This window comes from Pelobates fuscus, chromosome 2 (genome assembly GCF_036172605.1).
Source record: "Pelobates fuscus isolate aPelFus1 chromosome 2, aPelFus1.pri, whole genome shotgun sequence".
Lineage (NCBI taxonomy): Eukaryota > Metazoa > Chordata > Amphibia > Anura > Pelobatidae > Pelobates > Pelobates fuscus.
Window position 1 is genome coordinate 87,398,917 of NC_086318.1, and position 11,990 is coordinate 87,410,906.

General features: G+C 37.2%; 1 protein-coding gene across 4 annotated transcripts in view; it reads left to right on the top strand.

Moving 5' to 3' along the window:
• The window catches only part of SAP130 (Sin3A associated protein 130), a 50,385-nt gene extending 43,952 nt beyond the window's left edge, over positions 1-6,433 (top strand). For 2 of the 4 annotated variants that reach the window (XM_063442443.1, XM_063442444.1), the window contains 5 exons: positions 109-360; positions 1,716-1,841; positions 2,022-2,125; positions 2,479-2,592; positions 4,393-6,433. In XM_063442443.1, the coding sequence (XP_063298513.1) occupies positions 109-360; positions 1,716-1,841; positions 2,022-2,125; positions 2,479-2,592; positions 4,393-4,551 (755 nt within the window). In that variant the 3' untranslated portion in view covers positions 4,552-6,433. The remainder of the gene's footprint in view (positions 1-108; positions 361-1,715; positions 1,842-2,021; positions 2,126-2,478; positions 2,593-4,392) is intronic. The other 2 variants (XM_063442446.1, XM_063442445.1) reach the window with 1 other exon arrangement.
• Positions 6,434-11,990: the final 5,557 nt, after the last annotated feature.

An 11,990-nucleotide genomic window follows, 5' to 3' on the forward strand; every position in this document is an offset into this window, starting at 1 on the left:
TACGTTTTGCCAACTTTAACAGCTGGGGATCTACCTTGTTGTAAGAGATTGCTTGGGATATATGACTAAAGTTTTTGTAATTTATTTATTTTTTTCCCCCCTTTTCAGCAGTTCCCCCATTATCAACTAGCGCCATCTCCTCCCCGTTGTCTCTGCTGGCCAATAACATATCAATACCTGTTGGAGAATTGCCACCCGGAGCCTCTCCCCGCAAGAAACCACGGAAGCAGCAACATGTTATTTCCACGGAGGAAGGAGACATGATGGAAACCCACAGCACAGATGAGGAGAAATGTCACACTATGAAACCTCTAATCTCTCGACCAGAAAAACGCAAATCCCCTCCTAAAGAATATATAGGTAATACATGTCACACAATGCTGTGCCAGATCAAAATCCTCATAACTAGTGCAAAGCTCTTGCTTTAATTGGTTTAATAAAATTAAGCCCTTTGATAGATTAAGTGTCTGGCATCATTTAATTGTGTATTCAAACAAAAGCATAATATGAAAAAGTGTAATTATTTTTAAAGCTTTCTCATCCTACCTCTCTCGGCTATCATCGAGTGTCTCATTTTCTGGTGCCATCTCCTCCCTACTAGCTTTCTCAGAGTTTAGCAATTCTTTGTTCTTTCCCCCTTTCCTCTGTTTACACTGCTTCTCTTGTTTACCTTATTAGCGCAGTTGAATTCAGTACCTGTATATTGATATTCTATATCTAACTAGATGTATTCTAAAACCCAATATTTCTGCAACTGGACTTCTCAATTTTTCTAAATATTCCACTTCCATCTATCTACCTGTTGGTAAAAGCAACACCCATTACCACAACTTCTTAAACTCACAATCTCAGTTATTTGCTGTTCAGATATCACTTTTTTCCCTAACCTCCAGTGTGCCTTTCAATCATGCATTGTTCAACATAAAATACAGCTCATATTTGCCCCTATCTAACTCAAGGTACGGTTAAGTGGTTTATTCGTGCATTTTTCATTTCCCACCATGGCTATTTAAACTTACTTCTCATCTACCTTCCAAATACTAGTATTACCTCTCCAAAATCACTAATGAATGCTGCCACCAAGCCTTCCTGACTCCTTGATTCTCACTCTCACCCCTTTGTCAGTCTTTACGTTTATCCATTTTTCATTTTTTTTGCAATGTATGCTTTTTATTGAACATTTTAGATAGATTCCAAATAACCATTTAATCCAAAGATGTAATATTTTGAAAAGACCAAACGCTTTCTTTGGAATGGCCTGCTTTGCATTTTTATACCTTTCCTAGCCTGCAGTCATTAAGAGTTTGTTTAAAAATTCATCTAGGTTACTCTTATCTCGTAAGAATTTCCCACCTGTCCCTCTTCACTTTACTTGTGCTTTCACAGCCAAATTCACTCTCTTTCATACTGTACAGTTCCTCCATACACCACTATTTGTAGCTTAAGTAGACAGTCTTATATTTCTCAACCTTTTTCTCCCCTCTGTGACAATGTTGTTCCCCTTTTGTTTATTTACCCCCTCTTCCTAGATTGTAAACTTGTTTGTGAAGGGCTTTCTTCACCTCTTGTCTGTTAACATTATTTTTTTGTGTTTATTGCTGTTGTTAAATAACCTCATTGTAGAATTGTAAAATGCAGTGTATAGTGTCGGCACTGTATAAATGCTAAAAATCCTTATCTTGATATTTGTCCCTGTCTGCAATGTGTATTTTCAGATGAGGAAGGTGTGCGGTATGTTCCAGTTAGGCCACGACCTCCTATCACCTTACTCCGCCAGTATCGCAATCCTTGGAAAGCGGCGTATCACCACTTCCAGCGCTACAGTGACGTGCGGGTCAAAGGTTAGCCTCGAGTGAAAAGTAGAGTGTAGAAGACTTGGTGATCTAAAGAGCATATGTATCATGATGCTCTATTAAGAATGGTTGAATTGTACACGTGACTGTTTTGTAAGACGTATTTGAAGAGTTACTTGTCTGACCACTGATGCAGCCTGCTCACCTGTTTCTTTATTTTCATTACAGAAGAGAAAAAGATGACACTGCAGGATATAGCCAGTCAGAAGGGTATAGCCTGCCGTGTACAGGGCTGGAAAACACACCTGTGTGCCGCACAACTGCTCCAATTGGTAATGTTTTAATGTGATTCTAGTCCAGAATAGCCAGGTTTACTGTTTTCATGTACAGTAATTACTTCTTTGTAAACATGAAAAGCATTACCTTTTAGTATGTAGTATTTATATGCTGCTGAAAAAGACCTCCGTTAACCTTTAAAGTTGGTCCCTTTTGGTTTTCCTCCTCAATTAGTCATTTTTCCTTCCTGCAGGACAGGAATTCCAGGTACTAGAGCCAGCTCTTTTCATGAGCAAAAGAAATATGTTCAGGATGTATGTGGTGCCTGTAGGCTACGCTGGCAGAATTGTTTTTTTTTTGCCTCTTTCCAATGTTGAGTCTTGCACTAAATGGTTTGCTCTTTCTTCAGACTAAATTGGAGCAGGATGTATTTGATCGGTTAACTGTACTGCAAGAAGGACTCATTCCTAAAAAGAAAACTGCTACAGATGATGATTTGCATAGGATAAATGAGCTGATTCAGGTACACATCCCACTCCTGATATCTGACTGAGGTCAAATAACATGTCTCGCTGTTTTTGTTTTTTTGTTTGGTTTGTATCCCCTTATCAATATGTAATTGACATAGTTTGAAGCATCCCTTATCAGACCAGTCTTGGTCTTCCTTCATCATTGAGTTCCAGCCCATTGCTTTGGAATTTATTGCGTAGCTGCTGGACTGTTTACACGCAAATCTAAATTGATCTCGATCAGCACTATTGTGTTCACTTTTGATTTGGGCTGATTTGTGCACCTTAGGTTTTTTTTTTTTTTTTTTATAGTACTAAAGCTCAAACTTTTTATATATATATATATATATATATATAATTTTTTTTTTTCCTTCATTCATTTATTCATGCAATCCATGGGATATTTATCTAGTACTTTGTTGTTTGAGATTGTATTCTTGTGATCTAAAGTTTCCCACCCATAAGGTGATCATTCTCTACTCCTCAATATATTAGTTGTTTTGTATCCAGACTCCAAGAATAGAATTTTACAGTTATTTTTAGGCAGCTGGTACATGTTCTCTGAGCTTTACACATAATATCCTATTAGTGGAAGGAGCTAAATATTATCCTCTCTTATCTGACAACCAGAGGTCAACTAGAATATAACCCATAATCCTGCAGAAACTAAAGGTGAGAGAAATTTCAATAAGAACAAATAAAATAATTCTTTCTGTAATGATCATCAGCAAATGCGTAGGTTTAAATGGCAGAATGTTGTGGGCTCAATTAGTGCCCACTCAGAGTCTAGCGTGCTGCTGCCTGGTTTGCGTTGTAGAGTAGCACTTAAGGCATTGGGTACAAACAGCTATGCACATATATCTCCCGGTTCTAATTTAAATTAAAACTAATTTGTAATATGTAACTTGACTTGTTATAACAGTCACTGAAAAAGATTTACGATCCCTGTCGTGTGTAGCGTTGGTGGTGTAAAATAGAGCAGAAAAAATAATTCAGGAACTTCATGATATATTTTGTTATGTTCCTCTCCATCAACCACTCTCTGACATGGAAAGTTTCACAATGAAAAAAATCAGAGCCTGTGTATGCATGGTTCTAAGAAAGAAGAGTTAAATAAAATGTTGCCTTAAAGGGACACTCCAGGCACCCAGACCACTTCTGCTCATTGGAGTGGTCTGGGTGCCAACTCCCACTACTCTTAACCCTGCAAGTGTAATTATTGCAGTTTTTGATAAACTGCAATAATTACCTTGCAGGGTTAACTCCACCTCTAGTGGCTGTCTACTAGACAGCCACTAGAGGTCACTTCCTGCTCTATAGCACAGGAAACCTGTGCTAGAGCATCGCTGGACGTCCTCACGCTGTGTAAGGACCTCCAGCGTCGCTCAAATCCCCATAGGAAAGCATTGAAATTAGTTTTCAATGCTTTCCTATGGGGAGACCTAATGCGAATGCGCATTAGGTCTCCTCGGCCGGTATCAGTCTCGCCCACCGGCCGACGCAATGGAGAGGAGGAGCGTCGCGGAGGAGGAGACAGCGGCGAGGGACATCGCCGCTGCCTTAGGTAATTGACTGAAGGAGTTTTCACCCCTTCAGCAACTGGGAATTGGTGGGTGGGAGGGAGAGGGACCCTCCAGTGCCAGGAAAACGGATCGTTTTCCTGGCACTGGAGATTCCCTTTAAACAAACCTGTACTAATAACAAACCTATAGGACTGGTAAGAATTAACCATACTGAACTGTGCATTTTCAGGTTCCATGAGTTTCTCTCGCATGTTGAGGCCTCTACTAATATTTGTCTTTATCTTTTGACAGGGCAATATGCAGCGCTGTAAGCTAGTGATGGATCAGATCACGGAGTCCCGGGACTGCATGCTTAAAGTACTTGATCATAAGGATCGTGTTTTAAAGCTGCTCAATAAGAGTGGGGCCTCTCGCAGGCTTTCAAAAGTTAAACACAAGGACAAAGTGTGAACCCAGGACCAGCATACCCGCTTTCATTTAACTAAGGACAGTCTGCATTCCTGCATCTGTTCAGCCAGAGTCAATGGAGTACCAGTGGCAGATTGATTTATATATATATATATATATATATGTTTTTGTTTTTTTTTATAATTTTTTTTTTTTCAGGACTCTATTTGCTCAAGCTACAGCCCATATCAGGACTTTGGCCTGAAACTTGGTCCCAAATGGGGCTTTAGTATTGCCTTCTGTAAAGAGGGTTGATCTCGGCTTGATTGTGTTTCCTGGTGCTGCGTGTGAACACTGTTCTCTGTGGCACACATATGGTTGTGTATAGTGCTGTTCCCCCTAACTTGTTATAATAGTCACAATGTAATAGTAATTTAGCATTTCCTAACTTGTATTCACATCCTATGTCATCCCTTGGACGGTGGTTTCAAAACATCACTGTCCAAAACTTAACGCTGTAAATCTACTGCTGTTAAGGGTGTTATGTCCGTCTCAAACAAGGTGACTCCGTACCAATATGTATGTTGTATGTAAATTATCCAAAAAATCATGTGAGCTGGAAATTAGCGGTTTCCTTTTCCAGTTTTTTTTTTTTTGCTTTAAATCCAGATTCTCTGTTACAGTACCTTTATAAACACTGTTTTCAGATATTTATGAAAGATTTCACATTATTGGACAAACTAGACCATTTGGATGATCATGCTGCCTTTTTAATTAGGAACATTATTCAAGATCTACGCACTTGGAGTCTGGAGTCTTGAGGTTTTTCTAAGCCAATGATTTATACAATAAAAATGTTCCTGCCGACGTGCCAGCTGCAGGCTATAACTTACGAAGTGCTCATTGTAGTCTTATGTAGTTCAGGGCAGCAAATAGGGGAAATGTCACACACTCATGATTGCCAGGTGAGGATTTGATTGTTTCATGAATAGATTTAATGGAGTCCAGTCCTTTTAATTTACCAAGCAAGATGAAATGGCACTTAAATAACAAAGAAACAACTCAAGTATAATGGGAAAGTAAATGCTGTTAATTTAAAATTTGTTTTTCTGTTTTTTCTGGTGGGTACTTTTCCCTCTTGTCTACTTTATTCTTCATTACAAGGCAACCGGTACTTCCTGGTTTTAATGTCACAACTATTATACATAGCATAATCTCTATTAAGTGCCACATGTGGCCCATCTCACAGTACAAATGTGAGTGTTCATGTTGGTGTGGGTCATTTACTGCAAATGCAATAACCATTTCATTGCATTCTAGATGGTGCAGGGATTTTAACTCCTCAAGGACAGATGGTGGCATGTCATGCTAATCTTTTCATTAGTAACCCAGTTGCTAAATGGTCTGATACTAAACAGTTAATTATAACATAAATGTTAATTGTCGTTCCCTTAAAAATATGTTGCAGTTTCTCTACATTTGTAGATTGTGGCAAGGAAATTTAGGGAATTAAAATATTGACACCAAAATAAAAAATTCTCCTACCCCCTTTTTGATGCTTGGAACTGTGGTGCAGTTTTAGTGCATGTAGCAGTTATGTAATTAGTATTCCCCACCCCACAACGAGATATGTATGTATATATATATATATCTCTAGATCAAATTGGTCCTGTTGCCTGACCAGCTGAATTGCCAAAGGTACAATAACGTACCTGCAACATAAATAAATAAGGTGATTGCCAAGTAATGACTTGGGTTAATTTCACTTTAACAATGTTTTTTTTAAACATTAACAGCATATTGTGATAATACTTTTATTTTTATTGTAGATGTTTGTAAATGTGTTTTCTTGAGATACGTGCTACATCTGTTTTCTTTTAAAAAGCAGTAATATTGACCAACATGCAAATAAACTGTGTTCTAACCACAACTTACCAGCAAGCAACATATGTTTACATAAGGAATCTTTGCACATCCGGCAGTTAAAGTTGATGAATATAGACAAAAATATTAAATCCAATTTGGCCATATCAGGTCATACTTACAGTATTAAGTCTGAAGTTTAAACACTACAACTGATAGGGATCAAAAACCATTTTAAAAAATATAACTCATACTAGCAGAGATGTTGAAAGTTATATTTGAAGTTGAGGTTTTTGGTTTGTTTTTGTCCCTGTGTTATTTAAGCGTCAGTGAGTCTATGTCTGCTCCCTTAAAAACCATTAACTTCATTTTGCTTAAAAGGATAATATAGACATCAAAACAATCTTAATTAAGTAGTTTAGGTGTATAGATCATGCTCTGGCAGTGTCACTGCCCAATTCTCTACCATTTAAGAGTGAAATCACTTTTGTTACTGTTAGTGCAACCCTAGCCAAACCTCTCCAGCTGTGACCTACAGCCTGTGTTCTTTACAATAGAAGTTTGTATATCCTGCACTGTAAATTAAACTTTAATCATACACAGGATGCTCATGCAGGGTCTAGACGAGCATAGACGTGAAATTCTAAATTAACAGAATGTGCAATAAAGGAAGTTTTAAATATTAGATCTCGCCTTACAGGACGTGTTTAAGAAGCGGGGTGACTATAGCTGCATAAACAAAGTGATTTAACTCCTAAAAGGCTTAGATTTAAGCAGTGAGACTGCAGGGGCATGATCTATAAACCAAAAAGGCGTCATTAATCTAAGGTTACTTTGAAGCTTATAGTATCCCTTTAAGCAAAATTAAGTTAATGTTTTTTAAGGGAGCAGACGACTCAATGAAGCTTAAAAAACACAGGGACAAACAAACCAACCAAAAACCTCAAACTTAATTTTTAGTTTTTAGAATTTCTGCTATTGTCCATTAGATTTTGTAAATTGGTAATAAAAAGTTTACAACTTCTTTATAAGCATGTGACCATAATGTCTAATTAATATTTTGATCTGATCATTGCAAATGTATTGCTGCAAGCAATGGTCAGCCCATCTGGAAGAGATCTTTAGGTAATCCTAGAAAATGCAGATAATTATTACTGCAAATATATTTTCTGTGTAGTTTATATAAGCTAATTTAATTGCAATTTCTGTGAGGAAAATCTAGTGCCTTTAATCTTTTTAAAAAAACAAAGCATGTGGCATGAGCTCAAAAATTGAAAATTTCCATATTTGGTCTTGTATAAGGAATGCTGACCTGAGGATTCTCCTGAATGCTTTGTGTAGACTGATCTAGTATCTGCATCTTTCTGTTATAGAACGGTTTCTCTCAAGTGGATATCATTTGAAAAGGTTTCTTGTGTTGCACTTTGTAATCTGTGTTAAGATTTTTTTCAATGTACTCATATTTAACACTAAAGGTATTAGTTCGATTCCCCTGAATTTGAAATAGGTTTTCTTTGGTTAAAGGGACACTCCAGATCCCTAAAGCACTTCACCTTGCGGTTTTTTGTTTTTTTTGCAAAAAGTGCAGATTTCAATAAAAATTTCTTATATTTAAAATTAACCTTTCAACTCCCCCCAGGCAGGCAGTTGTTCAGAGCACATGCCTTGCAAACACATCTCATTGAGCTACATTGGGAAGTCTGTAATTGGACAGCCACAAAGTCTGGGTGGGGTATGAAGGGGACAGCTTGCAAAGGCTTCAGATTAGAGATCTTCAGTTTTTGCAAACTGTTATTACTTACCCCATTAAACAATCTTTAGAATTAAATATATGCATGTTTTCTTTGTTTATCTACTAAACAGTAATTTAAAAAAAAAAATAATTGAGTAGTAGGGTGTCCTTTTAAAACTTAAATTTAGCTATTTAAGAAGCTCAGGTGGTAGTTTATTCTTCTACTATTCTAACTCAATCATATTATTATTACCCTTTTATATAGCGCCAACAGATTCCGTAGCACTTTACAATATTATGAGAGGGGTGATGTAAATATAAATAGGAGAATTGCAAGAAAACTTACAGGAACAATAGGTTGAAGAGGACCCTGCTCAAACAAGCTTACAGTCTATAGGAGGTGGGGTATAAGACACGTTAGGACAGGAAATATCAATATCAAATAGGTTGGGAGTGAAGCACTGCCCTATAGGAGCGAGCAAGAGACTGGTATGTAAGGTAGAGGTTACTCTGGGAGGCCATAAGCTTTCCTAAAGACAGAGGTTTTAAGGCACTTCTTAAACAATTGAAGACTAGGGGAGAGTCTGATGGCGGTAGGCTGGCTATTCCATAGGAAAGGAGCCGCCCGCGAGAAATCGTGCAAGCGCGAGTTGGTCATACGGGTGCGAGCAGCAGTCAGGAGATGGTCACAGGCAGAGCGGAGGGAACGTGGAGGGGCATACCTATGGATCAGTGAAGAGATAAGAGGGGATGTTCAATGCTTTAAATGTATGGGTTAGCACTTTGAATTGACTCCTACATGATACAGGGAGCCAATGTAAGGACTCCTCATAATACAGTTGAGTTTATTGTAAACATGCAACAGAATGCAAGCATTCCCATGTATAGCAGTGGTCTGTTACTGCATTAGAACAATAGATATTATATATATATATATATATATATATGTGTGTGTGTGTGTGTGTATATATATATATAAACGTTAGTTATCCTCTTTCTGCTGGTATTCAGAGCACCATGGCTTTCTATGTATACACCTTGTAAATAACGCCTGAATAATTATGTACCTATTCTGAATTTACTATTTTTCCTTTTTTATTTATTCGTTGAAACTAATTGTGGTGAAATTTAAATATGAACATGCAAAATTTCCCTATAACCTTAACATCTATTTATTTAACATTTTCTGTTTAATGAGTTTGTGATAATTTCACAAACCGGCAAAGCACTGTGCAAAGTACAAATAAAGTAAGATCACATCAGATAGAGGTCAAGGCAAGACCGCACTGTAACATCCAGATGTTTATACAGTTTTCATACAAATTGCAAAATCACACATTAGTAAAGTGAGTGGATTAGCTACACCAAACTAACATCGTTTTAGTGGCCTTGAAACAAGCTAACTAGAGCCCAGGCATATGGGTATAGAAAAACCTTTTACTGAATTAGTGCTTCGATGTAGTGGACTCCATGGTCTGATTTCAGACAACCACGATAGGTGCTATGTGTTGTGCACTTGTACTTCAGATAGTTTGAGAAATTTGGTTTAAAAAAAAAATAATATAAATTGGCATGGGGGTGGGGGGAGGGAAGAAGAGGTAAAATCAACCAGGGTAAGAAGGGATAACACAGTATTGGCCCTTGGTATCACATATCCTAAAGCCCTGACCTAATGCAGTATAGTGTGCAGTCCAGATCTTGAAATAGCAGAGAGAACTACATAATGCGAGTTACTTTCTGTGAGGATCGTTAAGACATGGATCCCAAATATTATGGAAATGTTTAGAGATTTTGAGGATTTTTGTCATCAATCTGTCCACCTCAACTGCCTCTGTAATTTTAGGGATTACTGTGTTAAAGGGACACAATAGTCAACCAGAACAACTACAGCTTATTGAATTTGTTCTGGTGAGTAGAATCATTACCTTCAGGCTTTTTGCTGTAAACACTGTCTTTTCAGAGAAAATGCATTGTTTACATTACAGCCTAGTGATAACTTCACTGGCCAGTCCTCAGATAGCTGTTAGAGGTCCTTCCTGGGTCATGGCTGCCTAAAATGCATCCAAACATTCAGTATCTCCTCCCTCTACATGCAGACACTGAACTTTCCTCATAGAGATTCATTGATTCAATTAATCTCTATGAAGAGATGCTGATTGGCCAGGGCTGTGTTTGAATCATGCTGGCTCTGCCCTTGATCTGCCTCTTTGTCAGTCTCAGCCAATCCTATGGGGAAGCATTGTGATTGGATCAGGCCACCACTTCTGATGATGTCAGAGGAAGTTCACAGGCAGAGGCAGCAGCTTCAGACTTGAATACAAGTAAGATTTTACTATCTTTAGGGAGGCAAAGGGGGCTAGATAGTGGGTTTTAACACTATAGGGTCAGGAATACAAGTGTTGGCATGTTCTGTGAGCCCCATAATTCCTCTTTTGTTCGCGTCACTGGCTAGTGCTATTCTATTGACCATCTTATTTTGCGCCCTAGTGATCATATCCCATGATTTTGAGAGCAGCCTGATCCACAGGTTAAGTGAAATATCTTTCTGTAAAAGCCTAGATGCCATTCTGGCAACATCTTCACACAGGGCCAGTACCACCATAAGTGGATACATGTTTTATTGTTCCCACATTGTTTCAAATAACATTTCATATCTACTACCCATATCCATTGCACATTTTTAACAGATCAGTAAAACAATTTTTGATAAATACCACACCCATTGAAACATATGTACAAAAGGTCATATAAATGAAAAGGATCTATATAGTAATGCCAACAAAATGACAGAAATACAAAGTAAAATGTCCCTCCATTTATTTATTTTTTTGGCTAATGTAGGTTTGTACCAGCTTTCCAGTTCATACGCTGTCATCATCTAACTAATTAAGAACTGAAAGTTTAGTGAAGTGGATATAATGAAAATTTGTTGACAGAGCGTGTATAAATCCTAAAACCAAAATGCACTCAGGAAAGAGAGATTTAATTCCTGCATAGATTGTAACAAAACCCTAGGTATCAATCTAATTTTTATTTATTTTATTAACCCCTTAACGCCGTTACGGAGTTCTATGCCGTCACGGCTTTAACCCCTTAAGGACCAAACTTCTGGGATAAAAGGGACTCATGACGTGTCACACATGTCATGTGTCCTTAAGGGGTTAAAGGGCTTTAAAGCCGTTGCGGCGGCATAGAACGCCGTAACGGCTTGCAGCCCCAGGAGCAGAGGTGTACTCACCTCCGCCGCGATCCTCTTCTGGGGGGCTGTCTGAGAGCCCAGGCAGCCCCCCTCCGGCAAATGAGGCCCCCGGGGGCCATGTGATCGCTCTCAAAGAGCGATCACATGGCCCCCTATAGCTGGCTATGGACAGTCCCCCTGCTGGTAGGTAGTGTAAAAAAAAAAATATATATTAAAATGTTATAAAATAAATTAAATGCCTTTTTATATATATATAATATGTATATATATTATATATATAATATATATACATATTATATATATGTAACGTCATACGTAATGTATTTTAATATTAATATTAGTATATATATTAATATTAAAATACACTTAGAATGACGTTACATATATATAATATGTATATATATTATATATATAATAGATCTACATATATATATTATATATATACGCATAATTACAATAATAAATAAATAAAATAATTAAATAAATAAATAAAATATTGAAACAAAATATAAAATAAATTATATATTCATATGTAATTTCATTCTAACTGTATTTTGTTATTAATATATATATATATTGGAAACAGGATACACTTAGAATGACATTCTATATATATCTATCTATATATAAAATACAAATAACCGCAAATATATATATAGAGATAAATACATATAATTACATAAAAGATTACCGTATATACTCGAGTAT